We start from the raw sequence: 24,082 nt of genomic DNA, 5'->3' as shown, positions 1-24,082 counted from the left end.
TACGCCAGCTCCCTCGGCCAGTAAATCGAGATGAGCACCACAACCCCAGAGTCGTCCGCGACTGGACCTAACGGTCAGGGGTCCCGTTACCTTTACGGCATAAAAACAAATAAAAACAGGCATTTGGGGAATGCAAATAAACAAAAACGGGGTCTGATCTCACGGGTCAGGGAAACACTATGCAAAAATAATAATAATAATAATTCCTTCCAGTAGCACCTTAGAGACCAACTAAGTTTGTTCTTGGTATGAGCTTTCGTGTGCATGCACACTTCTTCAGATAGAAGAATCTGAAGTATCTGAAGAAGTGTGCATGCACATGAAAGCTCATACCAAGAACAAACATAGTTGGTCTCTAAGGTGCTACGGGAAAGAATTTTTTTATTTTATTTTGTTTTGACTATGGCAGACCAACACGGCTACCTACCTGTAACTGGACCTATGCAAAAAAAGACATCGGTGTTTCATATTCTGACAGCGAGTGAGGTGGGCCTTTCAAAGTCGACAGGCTCAATATGCTGACAGGGCAAATCCTGGGTTTCCTGGCGAGAGGGAGGGTGTGCTTGTGCCTAGCTTTCCTGATTTAGCTCCGGGAGTCTTCTCTCATGTGCTAACAGCGGACCAAGTCATCAGTTTATTAGAGAGTCCCCTGGATGGTTTATGACATGCTGTGATCAGTTGGGGATGACACATCCCTCCTGGTCATAGGTTAGCCTGTCCTTCCAAAAAAATAGGAACGCTGATAATGGAATTCTCTCCCCCCCCCTCCCAACAACCCAAGGTGCTCTGAATGGATGGGATGTGGGCGCCCTCTGCTGGGTATGCCAGGCATTACAGCCTCTCTAATGATCACTGCAGATGGTGACAGCAGTCACGAAATTAAAAGACGCCTGCTTCTTGGGAGGAAAGCAATGACAAACCTAGACAGCATCTTAAAAAGCAGAGACACCACCTTGCCGACAAAGGTCCGTATAGTTAAAGCTATGGTTTTCCCAGTAGTGATGTATGGAAGTGAGAGCTGGACCATAAAGAAGGCTGATCGCCGAAGAATTGATGCTTTTGGTGCTGGAGGAGACTCTTGAGAGTCCCATGGACTGCAAGAAGATCAAACCTATCCATCCTTAAAGAAATCAGCCCTGAGTGCTCACTGGAAGGACAGATCCTGAAGTTGAGGCTCCAGTACTTTGGCCACCTCATGAGAAGAGAAGACTCCCTGGAAAAGACCCTGATGTTGGGAAAGATGGAGGGCACAAGGAGAAGGGGACGACAGAGGATGAGATGGTTGGACAGTGTTCTCGAAGTGACTGGCATGAGTTTGGCCAAACTGTGGGAGGCAGTGGAGGATAGGGGTGCCTGGCATGCTCTGGTCCATGGGGTCATGAAGAGTCGGACACAACTGAACGACTGAATAACAAATAAAAAGTCAACAAAGGGGCATAATCAGCAGTGATACAAAGCTCATTTCTCACGTCCGAATATTGATCTATTTTTAAAAAAATGCAAAGTGTTGGGGCTCGAGTTTAATTAAATCGAGGTCCGGTGTGATGTCCCCACTTGGCTATGAAGCTCACTGCATGACCTTGGGCCAGTTGCTGCTTCTCAGCCTAACCTACCTCATAGGGTTGCTGTAGGGATTAAATGAGGAGAGGGAGAAACATGAACCATGTACGTCGCCTTGAGCTCCTTGGAGAAAAAATTGGGATATAAATGCAATTGAGCAAATAATGATACGTAAATAAATAGCAAAAACTTGGGCCAGGTTCAGTGTCTAGACTCTAGACTCTTAAACAATATTATTCCTATATTTTGTTCTGGCCAAAGGCCCCCAGCCCCTCAAGGAAACCTGGGACTCCAGTTTGGATGTCTGAGTCGTAACCTTCCCACAATGCGCACCCACTCCTTGTGGGTGGGAATGTACAGAGGGAGGGAATGTACAGAAAGGAGAATTCCCTGTATGCCAAGATCCAAGTTTGGGGCAAGTACTCTTTGGTGAGAGAAGCCCAGCCGAGATTTAAAGTCACAAAATATGCAGCAAAACCGTTAGATATTTTAAATAAGCACCTTTGAGTTCCAAAAAAATAAAAAATAAAAAATCCCCTCTGCCCCCAGCACAAGAAGAGACCACACCTTTAGTAAATTAAAATTACAAACTCTTCAAAGGCTGGATTCCTGTGCTTTTCCATACATAAGCCAGGCAAAACTTGGCTTAGTCAAAGTGGTGAAAGGAAATCAAGAGTGATTCGTGAGAGTCCTGTGGTCTGAGCTTAGAGCAACCAGCTCAGACCTCCTCAGACATTGAGCTTCTTGGGTAGGGTGAAGAGAAACAATGACTACATTACCTTGTTGTTGTTGTTGTTGTTCAGTCGTGTCCGACTCTTCGTGACCCCATGGACCAGAGCAGGCCAGGCACGCCTGTCTTTCACTGCCTCCCAGAGTCTCCTCCAGCACCATAATTCAAAAGCATCAATTCTTTGGTGATCAGTCTTTCAGATTACATTACCTAATTCCTCCCAAAGTGAGGGGGAAGTGGATTTAGCTAAGCCTGGCAGGACAATGAACTCTATGGTGCATTAATTTGTGCATTAATTAGATTTAAGCATATGATGCTGGTTATCCTCCTAAGGTATGTGCAAGCAGTGATATTTATCCCAGTAACAGCAGTGGATCAACAATTTAGGGAACAGTACACATACAGATATTAGGCTAGAATGCCCCACTTTTTCCCAGGGTCCAGGCATGCCAAAGGAAGTCAATTTCCTCTGGCCTTACTCTCAATCAATTCAGGGGTGTGGCCAATGTGTGGGCTTCCGAAACTTTTTCAGGGTCCCGAACCTCATCATCCCTGACCACTGGTCCTGCTAGCTAGGGATCATGGGAATTGTAGGCCAAAAACATCCAAAGGGCCGAGGTTGAGGAAGCCTGATCTAAACAAATGCTCATTTCTCGTACTTGGAATCCATTGGTTCAGGTCCTCCCCTCTAGAGTGTTCATCTTCCACGGGAGAAACCTTCGGATATTTGAAAATGGTTATCGCATGCACAATTAGCAATGTTAACGGAGAAAATCTGAGGGCTCCCTTGGACAAAAAAAACAGGGACACCAGCCAGGAATACCAGAGCAAAACAGCAGTCAGTAGGCTTGGTTTTTATTGAAGACTGTGCCACCAGGTGGAACAAGATGGAAGCCCCGAACGAAAGGAGACCCTAACTTTTATTAGTTCCTAATCCCCAAGCTACACCCCTAAAACTACATCATCGCTACATCACAACTACATCATTGATACATCACAAAAAGGGAGGGTTTGAGGCGGTAACCTGAGCATTTTGACACCTGTCCTGTTCCTCCTGTCACCCCTCCCAGGCACACATTCCACAGAACAAAGAGATGTTCGCAGTTTCCTGCCCTTCCAGAAAGGGTTTGATCACTGTCCTTTGTTTCAGTCAGTACTGAATCCATTCCCAAAAGGTGCCTTTTTATAAGTGAAATGATCCAGAGTCTGGCACCATTGGTGTTGGTATGTCTGCTGAGCAGAGTTCGCTGTGAACGTGCTGCTACATCTAGGGGATTATGGCTGCCCCCGTAGTCCAAGTGTCCCCCCTTTGATAGTCCTTGTTCCATGGCGAGAAACAAAGGTGGAACAGCGTGGATCTGACATACGGTTGAATTTATAGGAATTTATAACAGAAACACTATTGAGAAAGAAATGTTTTCACTCAAGTGTGTGTGTGTGTGTGAGTGTCGTGCTTGCGGAACTGGGTGGTTCGGGGAAATTCCTGTAACAGCAAAAGCTCAACAATGGAAGAATCCGTCCGAAATACCTCTGAACATATGGGAAAATAGTATCCTGGATACAGCAATGTCTGAGCATCTCACCAGACACAGGAGGGCAATTAAAGGCATAACGAAGAGAGACACCTCCCAAGTAACGTGGACCTCATTCTTTAACTATGTTAATGAGCAAGCAATTGCTTGATATTCTCAGTGGGGAGCTTACCCTAAGTAACATGTTTGAATTTGAAACACACTGAATGTGTAAGCTGATGTCTAAAGTCAACGGATAGAGCAAACATCATGAGATGTTCATTGCTGGTTAATGGTTCTTGTGTCTGTATAAAAACCAATAAATAATTGTTAAAAGATGGCTATCGTATCCTCTCGTCTTTTCTTCTCCAGGGTAAAGGTAAAGGTACCCCTGACCATTAGGTCCAGTCATGGATGAGTCTGGGGTTGCGCTCTCATCTCGCTCTATAGGCTGAGGGAGCTGGTGTTTGTCCACAGACAGCTTCCGGGTCATGTGGCCAGCATGACTAAGCCGCTTCTGGAGAACAAGAGCAGCGCACAGAAACGCCGTTTACCTTCCTGCCGGAGCGGTACCTATTTATCTACTTGCACTTGACATGCTTCTGAACTGCTAGGTGGGCAGGAGCTGGGACCAAACAATGGGCGCTCACCCCGTCACGGGGATTCGAACCACTGACCTTCTGATCGGCAAGCCCTAGGCTCTGTGGTTTACACCACAGCGCCACCCGCGTCCCTTTTCTTCAGGCTAAGCATACCCAATTTTATTTTATATTTAACATATTTTTTATTAAAGATTTCTTGGTTTACAAAAGTATGTGCAATGTCTCTTTTTTCAAGTTACGTTTTCTACAGATCAGTTTCATTTCTGGAGACGTTAGTGTTACATTGGGAAGAAAAGGGGGAAAGAGGTGGAGGGGGCCGTGGTGAGTGGGGTCAGGTGACGATGCTTCTATTCTACTCAATGTATGTGGGGGGGGGGGTTGTGTGAGTGTCGCTTCTCTCTACTATTCGCTTGTGTTCCCTTGGTGGTGAGAGAGGTTGGGGTTGGCCTAGGGTGTGTCTGTGATTGGCTGTGGTGAACTTTGTTCCCATGTGTGAGTGGGGTGTGTGTTTTTGAATCAGGTTAGCCATATTGATTCGTATGCTGTATGCTTCTTGTTGGGCTGTGTATGTGATATAGAGGAGCCATACCAGGGTGAAGGCGTCTTCTTCCATCTGTTGCCGTGTCTGTTTCAGTTTGTTGGTTAGTTTTTCTAATAAGACTGTTTCCCATACTATTTTGTACCATTGGTCCAGGCTTACTCCTGACAGGTCTCTCCAGTGTCTGGCTATGATGATTCTGGCTGCTGAGAGTAGGCGGGTTATGAGCTCTTTGTGATGTGAGTGGGCATTATTATCTTGGAAGATGTTTAGTAGGGCCAGTTCTGGGGTGACTTCTAATAATTCCCTCATTGGGGCACCGGCCGACCTGACAAGACTCCAGGATGTGTATCTCCATTCCCACCTTTAAACCACCATGGCCATCAAAAAAATTTTTAAAAAAAAACACCTCTGTGTTCAGCTGGACTTACCAGGAAGTAAGAATGGCCATGGGAGTAGAGCACAGGCCTGAACTGTTCCCCTTAAGCAGGCATCCCCAAATTCAGTCCTCCAGATGTTTTGGGACTACAACTCCCATCATCCCTAGCTAACAGGACCAGTGGTCAAGGATGATGGGAATTGTAGTCCCAAAACATCTGGAGGGCCGAATATGGTTTCCCTCCTCTGCTCACCATCCAGCTTGTCAACATCCTTCTTAAATTGGGATGTCCAGAACTGGACACAGGACTCCAGGTGTGGTCTGACCAAGGAAGAATAGAGTGGCAGCTAGCAGACAAGAAGTCACCAGGCAGCCTTCTCTTTGTTAACCTATTCCAACAGGTACAACAAAATGTCGAGTACAGCTCTATCCAACGTGCAAATGAGGGTGGCACAGAGTTTGGATGTGGTATTTTTTCCCCTGCACGTCCAGCTTCTACAACCAGGTTGAGTGAATTATTTCTCTACGGTTTAAAATTCTCTCCCCTCCCCAAGTTGAACGTTTGATGTATCGGCAAATTACACACCAACAGCTTCATATCCACTGTCCAAATTCCCATACACAACAAATCTTTGGGGAGGCTATTTTAGCTGAGATTCCTGCATTGAAGGGGGTTGGACTAGATGACTCTGGGGGTCCCTTCCAACTCTACAATTCTACGATTCTACCATAAGGAGCTGGAAGGCACCAGGTTAGGAAGGCTCCCTTAAGGCATACAGGGTGAGTGGGCAGGCACAGTGCCAGATTTACGTATAAGCTAAACAAGCTATAGCTTAGGGCCCCATTCTCTTGGGGGGCCCTAAACAAAATTAAAGGAAAAAACAAACTGGATGTACATTCCCAAAATATAAGATTAAAAACAAATAAAACAAAACCTACATACAGCAACAGTGTTTTGTGTTGTGTGGGCTCCCTAAAATATCAATGGTTTGCTCCTTTCTATATATAGGGTACCTACATTCTGCATGGACTGGCTGTATGGCAACATGTGCAAATGGCTTTAGATACCTATTAGGTCCATAAATTAGGGACGCAGGTGGCGCTGTGGGTTAAACCACAGAGCCTAGGGCTTGCTGATCAGAAGGTCAGCGGTTCGAATCCCCGCAACGGGGTGAGCTCCCGTTGCTTGGTCCCAGCTCCTGCCCACCTAACAGTTCAAAAGCACGTCAAAGTGCAAGTAGATAAATAGGTACCACTCCGGCGGGAAGGTAAACAGCGTTTCCGTGCGCTGCTCTGGTTCACCAGAAGCGGCTCTGTCATGCTGGCCACATGACCCGGAAGCTGTACACCGGCTCCCTCGGCCAGTAAAGCAAGATGAGCACCGCAACCCCAGAGTTGGACACGACTGGACCTAATGGTCAGGGGTCCCTTTACCTTTAGGTCCATAAATTACCATGTAGCATATATTCAAAACACACACACACACACACACAAAAGCAACCATTTGTTGTTGACAAAGGACAGCTGGACATATAAAGGGCCCCATTACCTTTAGTAGTTTAGGGCCTCATCAAACCGAAATCCAGCCCTAGGCAGGCCCACTTCCAAAATGTGCAACAGTGACCTGAAACCACATTAGAGCCTTGCGGCATAAGCTGATGAAGCAGACCCTAGCGTAACAAATGTACAAATCTTTAGGACATCACACGACTCTTCGGCTAGCAGACACGGTTACCTACCCTCTGGCAATGGTAGACTGCACTGGCCCAGACGATCCGGCAGGTGGCGCTTGCTGTGAGATGATAAACCTAGACTCCTCCTCTGAGTCCCTTACTTTTGCTCGGCACTCTGGCCTAGGGAGATCGGATCCCCTGCTTCTGCTCTTACAGAATTGTAGAGCTGGGCGGGATCCCAAAGGTCACCCAGTCCAACCCCTGCCTTGGCCCCCCCAGAATCCCTAACAGATGGACACCCAACCTCTGCTTGGAAACCTCCAAAGAGAGCCCAACGCCTCCCAGCTCAGTGTCAGAAAGTTCCTCCTGCAGGAAGTTCAGGCAGCAGAGCAAGGGACTCTTAAAACTCTATGCTGTGGGTTCGAGCCCCACATTGGGTGAAAGACTCCTGCTATTGCAAGGGGCTGGCCTAGATGACCCTGGTGGTCCCTTCCAACTCCACAATTCTGATTAGGCTTTTACCTGCCCGGTAGATAATATTTTATCTGACGGCAGTGTTTTGTTTGCTGTTTCTCCCTGGTTTAAGGCAGACCTCTCTATTTTCTAATGTGCCAAGTGAAGCCACAGACCCAAATCTCCGCTTGAAACAGCGACTCTGCTATTGGGGCATTTCTGAATAAACATGGCAGATGATGGAAGTCTACCCAGCAGCCCAATGGGCGAGATGGTTGTAGCACAGAGAGGTTGGGAAGTTTTAACTTACTAATTTGAAGGTCTTTTGGTTCCTGCAGGGATGGTGATTGTTTCATGCTTGTAAGCTGCTTTGAGTTTCTTTGGAGAAATATCCCGGGTAATTTAAAGAAAAATTAAACTAAATTAAAACACGTTAAAAAAATATTATTGAAAGATACTCAAGGCATTCTTTTTTTTGGAAACATTTTAATAGTTATTGAATGTTCTACATCTTACAGTAAATATCATACAGTTACAAACTCTTGGCTTAAATTTGTCTCAGGGAGATCACTAACTGATCCTCAGAACAAAATAATAATAATAATAATAATAATAATAATAATAATAATAATAATAATACAGATTTACACTTCATATTCACAAGTTGAGGCTGTGGGGCTTTCTGACATAAATCTCAAAGGCTCCTCTCTCTGTGCCCATTGTTAAGTCCTTGGATTTAAAACTTGGAAGACTATTAATTTTATATTTTGTTTTTGTTCCGTTTCCAATGAAAATTTAAAAACCAGGTTGTCCAACCTGTGGAGTCCATAATTATTATTATTATTTTAAAACAAACAAAGCAAATGAAATCCCAGAGCTGCCTCTTGTCTCCACCTGCCCTCCCAAAAGTCGACATTCTAGGAGCCAAAGTTCTCTGCTATGGAAACCCAAGAAAGGCTGGGGGGTGGGGAGAGAGATGTTTGGGGTTTTATTGGTGGCTACATTTGCTCAAAAGTGACACGATAAGAACTCCCCTCCCCAAAAGCCTTCCCTTTGCATAAGCAAAAGATGGAACCAGTTTTCAAATTTTAGGAAGGTGCCAGGCCAAAGTGGGCGTGAGGGCAGTGGGAGAGGAGAGACAGCTTGGCGGGACAAATAGCCAGCAGAGGTTCAAGGCCAACAAATGCCAAGTCATGGTTCTGCCAGCTAGTAGGAATCCATCCAGCCTTAGAGAACATCCACACTTCCATTTGCTTCCAAGATTTCTAGGAAGGGCCCAATAGGCTCTCTCTCCTTTTGGTTCCTGTACTTTCCCTGGGGAAAAACCCGCAGTGGCAATCCGCAGAAAAACCCAATTGGCGTTTCTTCCGATTCAGCAGTTACCTGTGGGTTTTCCTGGGAAAAGCTCAAGGGGGGAAAAAAACTCCCTCTCGGGCCCCCGAGTACAAATCATGGGACAAGCGGAAGTGTAGATGGGCCCTTATAGTGCCTGCCAGGTTTGCTAACAGGGAACTATTCATAGTTCAAAGGGGCTGAGGGAAACCCACATGTGGCCCCTCTTTGGAAACGTCAAAAGCTGGGCATTTTTTGCATGGTTTTTAAGCAGCCAGTGTACGTTCCCCTTGTTTGTTGGGTGCAGTCTTCTCACCTACAAATCCTCACTCGATTGCAAAACACAGGTTACTGTTGGCCAGACTAGCCTACCTCGCGGGGTGCTGTGAGATTAAAGTGGAACATGGCCTGAGCTCCTTAGAGGGAAACACAAGTGAAAATTACTTTGCCACAGAGAGAGAGATGTTGCTAAAGGATGCTGAGAATGGTCCCGCGAAGCACAGCCTCCCCCCGCCCGGTGGCCTACAACTCACATAGCGCTGGCTGGCACTGGGGGGAACTCAAAACTTCTGGAAGGCTGTCGCAGCCCACGGCAGAGAAAAGACATCCGACCCACTCGATGAACGACTCTGCCCGACTGAATGGATCCTCACAGGTCACCTTGGCTGGTCTATCCGAAGCCCTAAAAATACTAAGTGAGGACAGACACAATCCCAACCCATGGTGGTTTCGTTTGTTTGTTTGAAAGGAATGTCAACACCAAATTTGGCATGACAAATAAGAGGTCACACCAGAATGGTCCCACAAAGCTTTGGCTGGTGCCAAGATGGGAAATGCAAACTAGGTGCAATGTAAGTGGCTCACCCCAAAATCCTCTCACTCGAATGAATTGCCTGAGAGCTTTTAAAAAGGTAACTGCGTGATATTTCATGGTCCTTATTGCTATTTTAAGCTGGTGGATTTGTTCCTTTGAAAGGTAATTTCTAGCTCAAGGGTTTTTGTATGTGTGTGTTTAAAAAAGATGTATAAAAAGTGCAGATTTAACTTCACCTGAACAAAATTGTCTACGGCACTAAAGCAAATGGGGGGGGGGATCTTTTTAAACAACTGCCAAGGAGATGGAGGTTTGCTCGGAAAGTCAGCTCTGCTGTTCCCATGGGAATGTCTATGGTCGCACTGCGTGCAATCGAGCAAGATTTCCATGCACATCCATGGAGACCCATCTGTCACAGCCCACAATAGGAGCCCTGTGTGTGCACGTCTGGGGACTGGGCTCAGGAACGTTACTGATTTGACAAAGAACGCCCTTTCACAGACTGTCTTGTCTGCGGGCATGCAATCGATGCACAACTGTTTGCTGCTGCAGGAAATCTGGGCATTTTCCTTCCAGGGAAACCACACTTTGCCAGCACCCAAAATGCAAGCTTTTTTCTTTTTCTTTTTTGCAAGTTGAATACGGACATGGGCCCAGCACCAAGCTCCTTCTTGCGGTCCTTATGTGGTTTGGACCCCCGGGCATTAAATGGGGGAAAGGATACTGCTGCAGTGCCAAGGGACGGCGCTGAGGAATAGCGGATTGCTAAAAAATAATACATAGGTATTTTGGGGTGTGGAGAGGCCCAGGTGTTGTTGTTTTTTTGCAGGGGAGACAGGTTTTTTTTTTTGCTGTTAGGAGACTGACTAGGTTCAGATGGCATCGTGGTGCCAGTATTCTCATGGATCTATCTGTACACAGGCACCCCTCAAGAATATTACACAGTGCCCAATGCCAACATGTGATCGTTGCAATTGCCACTTAATGATGGTATTCTGAATTCACATCTCAGAATTCACAGCTGAGATTGTGTGTGTGTGTGTTTTCAAAAAACCATTAGCACGTTTTTGCTTTCTCTTTCCTCTCTCTCTCTCTCTCTCTCTCTCTCTCTCTCTCTCTCTTTTTGTAGGGGGAGCCACCCAACAAACTCCTGTCGATCAGCGAAAGCCCACAGACTTGTGTTCTGAAGTGCTCCCTGTAGCTTGAAGAAGCTTCCAACCAGTTCAACCATAAAATTCCTCTAGTGAAGAATAATTAACATCAATCATTAAAAAAAAACAACCTTAAATAACACTTATGGTAAAAAGCGCCTTTTAAATTACATATCTGAACTGCAAATAAAAAATAATAAAAAATAAAAAATTGACTAAGTTATTATGGTTCATAAAATACAGGAGCAAATACTCGCACACACTGTTCCGTTTTCCTGGAGTCGCAGTTGGGAGGCACCTCCGAGGTGCTTCAAGGTGGGCTTTGGGCCAGTACAATGATTAATATGCATTCTTCCGTGGTTCGGTCATTTCCAAGTACAAGATTTTTAAAATAAAGGTTATTCTGTGGGGTCAGTTTCGCAGCAGGAACTAGCACTGGCGGAGATCGTCACAACATTTTCTTGGTTTCATTATTCACGGGGAAAGGGAGAGGGTGCAATGGATTCTTGAAATGCCAAAACAAAAAAAAAGGTGATGTTGCAATCTAGAGCCAACAGAAGCAGCAAAAGGGACTGCCTTACGATGGCACCTGGCTACAACACACACACACACACACACACACACACACACACACACACAATTTCATAGCAGACATCATTCCCTGGCCCTTCGCTGACCTCCTTGCCTTCCCCAACCTAGCACTGCTCTCCCCAAATGCTTTCCAGCCAAGATTCAAAGGCTCTAACTTTATACAGCTATATACAAACAGAAACTCCAAAGATTACTTGCATTAGCTAAACACTGGATCCCAATTACTTCGAGCTGCCTTCGTAAGGCCAGGTTTTCAGGAAGCCTCAGCTGCTGCCAAGCAGATCCACCGCCCTCACAGTGGGTACTGCTAGGAGGAGGAGGAGGAGGAGGAGGAGCAGAAAGTAAAGAGAGGGTGAAAATGAGGGCCATTGGTTAAAAATATAAACCCCCACCGCCACCATCCACAACAACCTGCACAGAACAAGCAGGCCATGTGGCCCTAGGTGGTAGAATTTGGTTCTCCAGTGACTTCTCAGCCCTGCGTAGACCCTCTGAGCCTTGGATCCATCTCGAGGGGAGGATCTGTAGTCGCTCCCTGCCTTTCAGTGTAAGGGAAGACGGGTTCACTTCCCTGCTTGGCCATAAAACCTAAAGCATGAAATGTTTCCTGATGCGCAGGGTGGTTGCTGGGCAGGTAACGGCAGAAGCCATGCTTATACGGACCAAGCGCTGTAGAAATAGCCAAGGTACAAAGAGGGCTGCCTGCCAGAGCGGAAGGGTGCTTTCCACAACGCCATCGCCTCCCAAGCAGCGGTACTTCTGTTGCCATTGGATGGGGCGGCACCCAAGAAAAGGGGTGGCAGGAGTAGGGAGCCTGGCTTCCAGCTAGCCCCCTTTGGCACAGCTCCTTCCCCAGCACAGAAGGGTCCCACACACACCCTGGACCACCCAGACAAGTTAGTTGTCCTTCAGAATGATGGACCCAAAGGTATTTGTAGAAAGGATTCCAAAAATTAGGGGTGGGATGGGGCAATTTCTTCACAGCTCTGTACGTTAAATGAAACAACCACAATGATTGGTGGGGGTGGGGGGAACCAGAGTTTTCAAAAATGATTGCCTTTGTTCTGCACACTACAAGAGATGCACTGAGGACCAAAGAGGCCCCTGGTAAACTCTCACAGCCGATTTTTTCCACAGCCTTCGTAGAGGTCCCCATCAGCAACGAGGTTCTTGTGCTTTACACCTGGCGCAAGCCAGAAACCATTCTGTATGGAGCAACCAGTGTCAGGTGAACAGGGCAGAACCCCATGGAACTGTGCCTGTAGAGAGGCTCCCCTCAGCCCTGCCCGCCTGGTATTTTGGCTCAGAAGACGGAGGCTTTGAACTGGACATTTGGGTCTCCTGGGTGCTCTTTGCTTTCGCAGCTCTACGGGCCCCTTCCTGCCTAAGGAACTCCACAGGGCAACGGCTCCAGCTTCAGCAGCAGCTGGCCAGGGTGGCTGAGAAAGCACAAGGCCCTGCACAAAAGGTTCCAGGGTTCCAGACAGAGATGCTGCTTGGAGCCCAGTGGTACAGCCAGGTGGAGAACAGACACACCATCGTCCCTTCCAGTTTATTCAGCCTGAAACATTTGCACCCTCTCACTTTTGGTGTCTCTAACTCCTTCCGGCTGCAGGTGATCCATGGCGCCAGTGAGCAGGTTTCTCATCTAGGGCTGTCCATCAGCTTCATACTGCTGTCTCCTGTAGAGCGCTGAGACTCCCTATTCTCACTGCCCTGCCATGTCCCGGATGCAAACCACAAGGCTGCCCACTGCACTCCAAAGCCTATCCCACCCCCACCCCCCACCTCGCCGCCTTTCGCCCCTGGGAGATATGCTAGCTGGCAAACCATGCTTTGCTTCAGCTGTTTGCCTGGGCTCCTTGCCAGGGCTGCAAGCTCTGCCCCAGCCAACCTCCAGCTACTTGAAGCTTGCACTGCTCCCAGAATCTGCCTCCAGCAACACCCAGGGACCAAGGCAAGATGCTGACTTGTCAGGAACCAACGGCTGCTTCCTGGGCACAGATCTAACAAGCCAGCAGAGGTCTCTACCTGAAATCAAGAGATGGCACCCTCCACGGATGCGAACACATTGTTTCCCTTCCACCACACAATTTCTCTGACAGCTTTCTATTTAAACTATTCTGTTTTCTCTCTCCTTTGGCAGGTGCTTTTTAGCCCGGCTACTTCTCTAGAGTGGGGGCAGCTGACATGGTGCTCTATTGGCCACGCTGGCTGGAGCTGATGGGCACCCACAGGGCACCGCATTCCCTACCCCTGTGTGTTGGAAAGGAGTTCCCTTCCGATTAATGCTCTCCCCAGAGACCTTTCATCAGAAGCCACATGACACCAGGGCTGCAGTTAATCTGACAAAGAAGATCCCAGGGGCATCCCAGGTGAACGGAGATCTCCCAGGACGTTCCCAGGAAGCCCAGAACCCAATCCTGCCAGAGGAGTAGACTTTCCACCCAGCCAAACGCCCTACAAGTGCTGCCTCATGCGCCCAGAGAGATCTCAGTGCCACACACACACACACACACACGGCACAAAGGGATCCAGGCTAAAACTTAAGAGATGTTGTGCAGTGGCACACCCGCCTGTTGCGGCCTGTGCCCTTTTAAAAAGCCTAGAGGATATGGTGGAGCAGAGGAAATCCTAGCTCAATTCATCTCTGTTGAAAGCAAACAAATGAAATGCTGGAGCGGCAGTTCTGCTTAATGTCCAGCTGCATACGCATCTCTCCAAAATTTGCTACATTCCCCCGACTGTCCTTGCTCTGCCCACCCCACCTGGTGGCAGCAGAAGAGCCTGTCCTGTGTCTAGCACTTCTAGACAACCTCCCTTACTTGGGCTATCACATATTTAAACCCTACTTGCTCTGGGCCGCCCTTATCGCGATGGGCCCGGCCTGTCCCTTCTACCTGACCTACTGCCCACCCTTTTTGCCCTGTGGGCAGCCATCCCAACTAGGAGGCAGCAAATCTTCCCACCAAGGTGCCCCACAATGAAAATTCAAAGGAACTGCACCCCCCCCCCCACTTTCAGGCCCACAGCGATGCTCGCTTAACCTCTCCAATCACATCCACGGTTAGTTGCATTCATTCGGGTTCATACTAAAAAGAAGCCCCACACACGTTCCCCAGACCCAGTCGGCTCCACGCATCCTCGGGCCAATTCACACAACCGAACTGGTATGCTGGGAATATGTCTTGTGCGAATTCGTGGTAAAAAATGCCGAGTGCCGCGAACGGGAGCTGCAGCTGCTCAGTGCATCCCAATGCCTCGGATACTTCCGCACGTGCCGAACTAGAGAAGCCGAAAGGGAGGGATGGGGTGAATTTATTGAAATGCCACTTCACTTGTTTTGACTGTGCAGACCGGCCGTGAAACAGAGACCAGCTCAGTCTCTCCTTTGTTGCGCTCTGTGGAAGCAGCGGCTGAAGCCCAACGGGTTAAAAAACACACACATCTCCTCTCTTCCCAACTTCCCTACCTGTAACGCCAAGCGTTAACTTGCCAACCTCTCTCACTTGATCTCCCCACCAAGCTCCCAATCATTCTCCTCTCTGAATCCAGAACACGGTCAGATGGCCATAAACACCAACAGAATGACCTCTTGCTCACTTAAGGTTCTATGCAAGTCCGCCCCCCACCCCCCATTTCCTCTTCCTGTGGAGCAGGGGAAGACAGGGGGGACGTCACAATTTAAAAATAAACCCAGGTTTTAAAAAAAACACCCTCTGAATAGTTAGCAGCTTTCCTGCTTCCTGTGACACGAGGGGCGGGGGTGGCCTGACATGCCATTCATCCTTTTGCCTGCTCCTGTAAATGAAGGAATGAGCTCCACATTTCAACGCAGATAATGAACTGTAAATCTAATTCCGACACATTATCTGGAAGACGCCAATTTTCCCATGTCATGTTGTGGAAGATGGAACAATTGAAGATACAGATATAGACAGATAGGTAGGTAGATATCAATGAAACTGAAAAGGGGGAAGGGGGGGAGAGAAGCCTGCCAGCCTGCCAGCACTGTGCTTTTTCACTCTGAAACCCTGAACATCACCAGTCAATCATTTTTGCTAGTATTAAAAAAAAACAAAATTAGACTCTGGGTGAAATGCATGACATCGGGAGACACTTGCGACATGGAACTGGGGGAGAGAGGAAGATGAAGACTGGGGGGGGGTGGAAGGGGGAGGAAGAGGGGGATTCAAAAGCATGAATATTGCTCAGCATCAGTGGGTGGCATGATACAATTCTGAGAGGGGGGCGGAGAGGAGAGGAGAAAGGCAGTGGCAGCGAGAGAATGGGGCTATGGTAGGGAAGTGGCTTTTACAAAAAAGAAAAAGAAAAAATTAAACCCTACAGAATGCATAAAGTGACCCTTGCACTTCTTTTGTTTTTGTTCTTGCTAACAGACTTGGGACAGCTGCTCCAGCACCCATGTAAGACTTGAGTTGTTGCATACAATGTTTGACTCCAGATCTGCCGGAAAGAGAGAAAGAAAACGATAGGACGGAAGTTAGAAGCAGCAACGCAGAGACGGGCAAGGCTGGATCTCTCCCATCAGGGACCCAGCATTTAACAGATTTCACTCTTCCACCCAGTCGACACCTTTGCCTGCGAGGCTGGGGGTCCCCCCCCCCCAGCTAAGTAGGTGCATCTGTATGCAGAGGCTCAATTTAACAACCTCAGAGGAGTTTTGCATGTCAGATGTGGGCTGCCAGAAGAACGGAAGCATTTAGGACAGTGCCGCAAATTCACACCCAGGGTGCCCCGAACCCCAAGATCTAACTATGGTTATGAGTTTCTATGTGGCAACTGGAGACACTACCATTTTGAAGGCAAGCAAACATGGTTTCCCCACTCCTTATAGACCAGCAAAGCTACAACAACTCCCAAACTCACCGTTGGTCAAGGCTTTTTGAAGGACCAACCAAATGGTCAGGTTTATTTGGGGGGGTAGGGGCTTGGAGTTACTAAAAGTATTACCCAATTGTGAATGGTGGAATTCTTTTGAAAACAGTCTGAAAGAAATTCCACGTCCCATCCTGCCACCACACTAGCGTTTGTTTCATCCCACCGTTGCGCCTCCGGTCAAACAGATTGCGCAGGTTTTATTGAAAGAAAAGGCAAAAACCTGCACAGCCTGTTTGCTAGAGGGGGAACGTGGGATGAGCAACAACACCGATGCTGCTAGGAAGCAAATTTACAGGTGTTCATCCATTTCCATCCTGTGTATGACATCTGGATCAGCCCTCTTCGTTCTTATGGACAGTGCAGTTTTTGAAGGGAGAGTGGGAGAGTGGGCTGCTGGTCACCCGCAGGGGGTGGGGGGTTGCACTCTGCCAGCTCCCACCATTCAATGGTCCTAACTTCTGATATTTCAGATCAGACTCACCTATGCACTCCTATCAAAAGCTGAAGGGGCAGGTGAAGGAGCAGCGCCTCTTCTAAGCTGGCCTGAGTAACAGCGCCTGTGACCTGAACGTAAGATCTCTTGGTAAGAGGGAGGTTATATTTAACTCCTCCTGCCCGATTTGCTGCCTCATGTTAAAGTCTTCCTTGCCCTCCTCTGCTGAAGGTCCTGTTCTGACTGATGCACCCTGTGGCAGCAATCGGAAACCTCTCCGACTGATGCAGGTGGAGGAACTTTGGCTTGTAACACTTCTGTCTGTTTCCATTCTCTAAAGAAAGAAATAATTCTGCCATTGCTCCTTTCTCTTGGCAAAAATCGACCCTGCTTAGGAGGAAGAGTTTTGTGTGTTTGCGAGCGAGTGCACACACCCCACACAAATGCGTCCAGTTCCTATCCTCTCCAAAGCCAATGTGATCTTGTTGTCAGTTTGCATTTCTTAGTAACAGAAATGTGTAGAGATCTTTCCTATTCTAATTAATTCAAGAGGGTTCTGGAAGCTGCTCTGTGTGAAAGAAATAAGCAAAAGGTTCATGATGTTTGGGTTATTCCTTCCGAGAAGCTGAGTACAGTGGGCTTAAACTGTTTTCTGTCAAGGTCACACTGACTGTAATAGTAAGGCCAGAAGGAGCCTCTTTCTTTCTTTCTTTCTTTCTTTCTTTCTTTCTTTCTTTCTTTCTTTCTTTCTTTCTCTCTCTCTCTCTCTCTCTCCCTCCCTCCCTCGCTTCTGGTGTAGTTTCTATGCTTAGTGTTGAGGTTTAGTCTTATTATAAGTTATTGTAAGTTTAATTTAAGCCTGCTGCAACTGGAATTCTTATGGACAGTGCCAATCCTGAACGTTTTGGATTTGTGACCATTATGCTCATTTGCCTTCAGTAGTAGTACAGCTCTGTTGGATGAAATACAATTGCCTCTGGTCTACTTTTTGGGAATCCAGCATCGTGCTTAAGTTTTTACTCTGCTAACTATAGGTCAGAGTAGACTTTCATGACACCTGTAGTCCCATCAGGCATGATTCAGAAGGCAACAGAGAGGGGGATTTCCTTGGGCTCTTGAATATTATACCTCCCCATTGTGCTTTCCCCTGAATACACTATTGCTGTAAGCTGCTTTAATGTTCTTTTGTGATACAAAAATATTTTATGATGAACAAGTAAATAATAAATAAATGCACCCCTTGATCTTCTGCACCTCTTAGCAGAAAGCCCAGTGGGTCTCCCACTCCGCACAGGGAGGGCTATGCAAAATCCACAGCAGCCGGATGTGCCTGGAAACTGGTAAAAGGTTGGTGGTGCATGCAGAAAGACTGGGAGCAGAGCCGACTTCAGCAGAGTTCGATGGGCCTTGTTCTAGAGCAGGCATGTCCAACAGGTCGATCGCCATCTACAGGTCGATTGCGGAGGTGTTCTAGGTTGATTCCCAAAAAAGCTGCACAACTCTCCCCCCGCCCCCCAAAAATAGCTCAACAACTCCTGCCGATGACAATGGGTAGATCACTGCCAGTTTTTTTATACTGGGAGTAGATCGCAGTCTCTTGGGAGTTGTGCGTGCCTGTTCTAGAGCAATGGGGTCTCAAAATGCCTCCGAGGGAGACTTCGGCCATCTGCAAAGGGAGGCTCAGGCCTCCTCCTGTCTGCCTTGCAACGGTTCTTGTGCTGCTTCTCATTGCTGGGTTGTGGGGGGAAGCAATTCCTCACCACCTGCACGTACAGACAAATATTTCCTTTGAAACCCTGAAGGTGAGAACCAGGGTGGATTTGAAAAAAACCCCGATTTTTTTTGGGGGGGGAGGGTTTTTTTTTTTAAAAAAAAAAGATTAAATTGGATTTTTAAAATAAAATGCTTTTGAAGGAAAATATTTCTAAAGATAGTTTTCTATTTAAGTTATATTATATTCATCAGGAAATAAGGATTTAAGTTTTTCATGAGTGCTAAAACTCAGTCTGTTTTTTTTTAATGTTTAACCACATCAGTTAACAAACATGGACACATATGCTATAATGTTATTGTTTTAGTCAAATAAATTGTTTAAATTGTTATTAAGGAAATGATTAATTTTCTCCTTCCAATAAAGTACAGCAGAAAAGTTGTCCAAATATAAACAGTTTCAGTAATTAATTCGCATAACTGTAAAAACTACTCTGAAAATTCATTATTCCAAAAACGAAACCTTCACCAGGTTGTAAATATTAAGATGATACCAGCAAGGAATGAGTCTTTCTGTTTAAAAAAAAAAATTAAATCAAGACTTACTGACTAGTGATTTAAATTGATTTGATTTAAATCAAATCCACCCTGGTGGGAAGCCACTTAAAAGCTGGCTCCTGGCTTCATCCTTAGCCCAAAGCGAAAGTTGCGTTTTGGATTTCCGGTCTCATTTGGGGAAGTTGCCTTTTGGGACTCCGGACTCATATATCAGACTACGGCCGACTGGCCTCTGGAGAAGCATTCCAAATGCAGCCCGCCCCCCTCCCCACGACCTGGGGGGGGGGGAAGGTCCCTGCAGGCGTTTGCAACAACTTACGTGGCTTGGCCAATGGGATTACCAATGTGGAGGTACGTAGCTGTAGGCAGGGGTCCCTTGAGCCCTGTACGTTGGCACCGAGACTGGATGTGCTCCGATGGCAGTGTGTTGAGGGGTGGTCAGCAAAGTGCCTGCAACGGCAAGAGAGGGGGTCAGGCGGGAGGGGGGCACAAGGCGCTGCATCCCGGCCCCTCAAGCAGGTGTCAGAAGTGGATTCTGAACCGAGGGCCCCAGAGGAAGTGGGAGCGTGATCTCCCTGGCACGTGCGGCTTGGCTTAGCTGTGATTCCTGCATTGCGGGGGCGGGTTGGGGGGAGAGAGCAGATGACCCTTGGCATCCCTTCCCCCTTGACAATGCTATGATTGTATGGTTGGCTCTCTGGCATGAATCCCTTGCGAGCATTCACACACCTGTGGACTAAGCTCCTGTGAGCTGGCGGAGGGAGGGGTGGGGAGACTGCAGAAGCAGCCAGAGGCCTGTGTGACACAAAGGTTTCCTCCTGCGGGGCTGGCGGATCTTGCCCTTCAGGGTCCAACTTGGGGAATTACGCCCGGGGATGCAGCATGGCACAGATGAAATCCCTGGGCACCCCTGTTGGAACAGGCCATGCAGAATATCCGATCCCTTACCTCCGAGCATGTGCAAAGTTGCACCCGAGTTGTAACCAAACAAATAGACCTTCACTGGGGGAGGAGGGGGCGGGGCAGGAGCTGGCAGATAAAGGAGGCCATTTTACTTCAGCTTAACCGTCCCGCTGGTCTCAGGCATTTTTGCACAATTAGCAACATAACAAAGTGCGTACATTTCAGTGAATGCTTGTCCTGCCCACCCCCAAGCTGCATCAAGAGGTTTGCTGGCGACGTTTCAAGAGCTGCCGCTTCCCCGCAAATGGGGAAGCTTTTGAAAAGATCGCTTGGCTGTCAATCCTCGGCTTTCATCTACTTTAGAGCCCGGATGTCAGGGAACCACCAGGAGGCAGTGACGAGCCCAGTGACGAGCCCAATGGGCTGAAACGTCGCAAGGCAGCGATGGAGGAGGGGGTGTTGCAGTCTAGAGAGCCCCCACGCCACATGAGCAGATCGGGAACAGAGCGGAGGTTGGTAGTCCCGTCACCCCAAGAGCGCAGGGGGATCAAGCGGAAGGGAGGGAGGGAAAGATCAAGGGTTCCCAGATTCCTGGGGGGGGGGCGTTCATGTAGAGCGCCACTTCCGGGATCTGAAAGTGACTGAATGGTCGCACGGACTGTTTCTCTCTCTTGTACATATCTGTATAATAAAGTACTGTAAATATACAGATCTGGAGTTGCGGGTCGTTACTCATGGGAAGCACCAACAGCATCCTGACACCAGCTTACCCCCACCCAGACAGGGCACTTTCAGAACAGAAACCCGCCTGGTCATCTTTCCATCTGGAAAGGGGCTGGCGGGCGGGGTGGGGAGGGTGCTAGCTTTCTCTCTGCTGCACAACGCTGCTCTTTCTGACAACCGGGCAATCGTGGTGCTGGGTGAACCCTGGCTCGTTCTCCTAGCCGAGGGACTCCGAATGAGCTCTGCGCTGCTCATTCCAGCCTGGAAAAACCACCGGTGCTGTGGGAGGCCAATCCCACCTCCTGCCCTGCAAGGCAGCATGTTCTAGCCGATGAACAGACACTGAGGGTAGCAAGGCAGGCAAGGTCAAACAAGGTCAGTTGGACACTGGGGGCATTTATGCAGAGGCTGGGCGGCCACCTGTCAGGGATGGTGTAGCACCAGCATCCTTCACTGACTGGAGGTGGGGTGGGGTCAACTATATGACTTCCACAGTCCCTTCCAACTTTAAAACTCTATGAAGGCACGGCAAGCAAATCAAAGAGTGCCAGCAGAGCGAAATGCCTCGCTTTGTTGAAACAAAGAGCTTAACAGGAAAGGTGACCTGGTGGTGTATTGGGAGAACTTTGGTTTATTACAGTTCCATGCAGGACCGGGAACAAAACCAGAGGGACTCGGCAGCAGGCATGAAGAAGCTCTTAGAAGGAATTGGTTCCCGTCAGTGGGGGCCTATCTGACTTCTGCACTCGGAAAAGCTAAATCCTGTGAGCCGAATAAATTTTGCAGCAATCAAATGCACTGGCACGATTTCTCCAAATTTCGCATCATCTGTTCTACTTTTTAAATGGGATGAATCTGTCTTGTCAGCACCCCACTTTTCAGCCAAACCTGGGGGCCCAAAGTGGCATGCTGATGCACTTTTAATAGGCTTGTGTGGGGTGAGTTGTATAACAGAGTCTTCTGGTTCGGGCAGCTGTCCTGGTCCCAGGCTCATCCTTCCAGAAAGAGGGGCAGAAACAACTGAAATGGGCTTAAGGGCTGGCTGGTGGCAGAGATGCCAGTCCATCAAATTAGCAGCCTTTCTGATCATTTATAATTTTATCCTTTTTACTAGTCGTGGGGAGACAAAAGGAGTCCAGAAAGTTTAAGTCCAACACCCAACGGTTGGAAATCTGCCACCCACTCTAGGTTCAGAGGTCTCATGTGGCTGCCAGCTTTCCAATAATATTTTCACAGCCACAAGAAAAGGAACTTTGGGCAGGGCTTTGCTTAGAAGAAGAAGAGTTTGGATTTGATATCCCACTTTTCACTACCCGAAGGAGTCTCAAAGCGGCTAACATTCTCCTTTCCCTTCCTCCCCCACAACAAACACCCTGTGAGGTGAGTGGGGCTGAGAGACTTCAGAGAAGTGTAACTAGTCCAAGGTCACCCAGCAGCTGCATGTGGAGGAGCAGAGACGCACACCCGGTTCCCCAGATTACGAGTCTACCACTCTTAACCACTACACCACACTGGCTCTCCTTAGCAGAAAGGCGTGATGCTTAGAAATCCAAATTCCCCGCAATGTCCTGGAACTGTGGCAGACAGAGACAGACCCGCAAATACAGTTTAGGAGTTGCAAACAGGACAACACAGTTGTGGTTTCATGCAAGCTGTACTGCAGCCTTTGCCCAAGGTGGTACTGTGCTGCATGGGAGTTCTAGTTCCACAGGGAGCACATGGAAGGCGCCACACTGGCAAAGGCTGCTCTACTGCAAGGGTTAACAGGACACGGTTTATTTCCATTTAGTTCTCACCTGCTGACATTGCCATGGTGGTCCCAGCTACCATCCCCATGGCCACGCCATTAGTCCTTGGGGCAGCCACAGGAGCTGGATAAATAGCAGACGGGATGCTGTTTGGCTGGACCACGGTGGTGTGGTGGATGACATGAGGCTGTGCCGTATACATGGGCTGTGTATAATATGCTCCCTGTTCGGAAAGGGGGTAGGGGAGGAGAAACACATTTCAGCAGAGGTTGGCTTTTTAAAAAATTGGCAACCATGTAGGACAGACCAGCACCACACAGTGGCGTTAGAAACTGAGATAGGGAAGCTAGGAACTAAATGGCACCTTAAACAGAGGTTACGGGAGCAACAATGGAATGCCTAGGCACACTTTTTTATAACAAGAATACAAAGCTGAAAATGAATGAACTGCAGCTAAGATATTATGTTCATGGTCCAGTTCTTCCCCTGCCCCACCTGCCCCTAATCTTCTTAAGAGGGTCTCTTCTCCAGTCTTCAGAGACTGGCTGGAAGTGGGGAGGCAGAAAAAGGTCCCCCTTTCCTTCCATTCTGCAGTTTTAATCTGAAATCTTAGGTGCAGTACCGCACCCAAAGCTCAGAAACTGCTCGCGCTAATGAAATTCCCTGTCGCAAAATGCGCCTGGAACAACGGGAGTTTTGGACACTGCCACACAGTCCTCAAGTCACTTGGCTCCTTCAATTCAATTTAATCTGTCTTTCAATTGTATGCCTGTGGGCAGGGCCTGCCATTTTTAATCTTTGTACAGTGCCCATTCATTAGGTTATAGCACCACTGTCTAGCTGTACTGTGCATCACAACTACAAGGAGCATATCAAAGACCTTTTTGTCTGGTAAAACAGATATGCTGCAATTTCTACTGATGTTTCCAAAAGGCATGTGAGTAATCTCTCTGCACACCCCAGATTATGCCATGTTTTAGTGGATGTAGCAGAGCAGCACATCCTTCATTTAGCAAGAGTAAGGACAAAGCAAGTTTGGCATTCCTCTCATCTACTATGTGTTTTGGAAAGTGGTTTGTCTGCCTGTTCTCTCTCTTATGTGTGTGGACAGCTTCCTTTTGCCTTAATCCTCCTGAATCTTCCAAAATTCAGCTTCGCTGGATGTCCACAAGTTCTAGTGTTACGAGAAAGGGAGGAAACCTACCTCTATGCATCTTCTCCACACTACAAATAATCTCTATCATGTCCTGAATTGCCTACTAAAAAGACTCAAGTATTTTAACTGTTCCTCCCAGGGGAGTTGCTCCAACTTCTTCATCATTTTGGTTACCCTTTAATGGAACTTTTCCAGCTCTACAATATCCTATGTGATGGAATTGTACACAAGCGTTCCACAACATTCTGATACTGGCATTCTTATTCTCTGTTCCTTTCCCTATGATCCTTACCATGGAACTTGCCTTTTCATGGCTGCTGAGTTATGGGTTGACATCTTCACTCAGCTACCATCGCCAGTTCAGACCTCATTGTGTGTGTGTGTGTGTGTGTGTGTGTGTGTGTGTGTGTTGTGTGTGTGTGTGTACACACACACACACACACACACACACACACACACTGTAAGGATATTTTTTGCCTCACTGTGCATCACTTCACACTTACTGACACTGAATCCCATTTGAAATTTTAATGCCTGTTTGCCCAGTTTGGAGAGATCCTCCTTGCAATCCCCTTTTCCCCCCTTACCACCCTGAACAAATTGGCATCAATAGCA

At 47.7% G+C, this 24,082-nt stretch overlaps 1 protein-coding gene across 6 annotated transcripts in view; it reads right to left on the bottom strand.

Annotated features, from left to right (window-relative positions):
* Positions 1-15,041: 15,041 nt before the first annotated feature.
* The window catches only part of FAM168A (family with sequence similarity 168 member A), a 138,260-nt gene continuing 129,219 nt past the window's right edge, over positions 15,042-24,082 (bottom strand). For 3 of the 6 annotated variants that reach the window (XM_033145965.1, XM_033145960.1, XM_033145963.1), the window contains 4 exons: positions 22,360-22,534; positions 19,886-19,966; positions 19,257-19,387; positions 15,042-15,801 (listed from right to left, as the gene is read on the bottom strand). In XM_033145965.1, coding sequence (XP_033001856.1) covers positions 19,275-19,387; positions 19,886-19,966; positions 22,360-22,534 — 369 coding nt within the window. In that variant the 3' untranslated portion in view covers positions 15,042-15,801; positions 19,257-19,274. The remainder of the gene's footprint in view (positions 15,802-19,256; positions 19,388-19,885; positions 19,967-22,359; positions 22,535-24,082) is intronic. The other 3 variants (XM_033145966.1, XM_033145962.1, XM_033145964.1) reach the window with 1 other exon arrangement.

The sequence above is a fragment of the Lacerta agilis genome, chromosome 4 (genome assembly GCF_009819535.1).
Source record: "Lacerta agilis isolate rLacAgi1 chromosome 4, rLacAgi1.pri, whole genome shotgun sequence".
Lineage (NCBI taxonomy): Eukaryota > Metazoa > Chordata > Lepidosauria > Squamata > Lacertidae > Lacerta > Lacerta agilis.
This window is presented reverse-complemented; position numbering and strand designations above follow the sequence as displayed.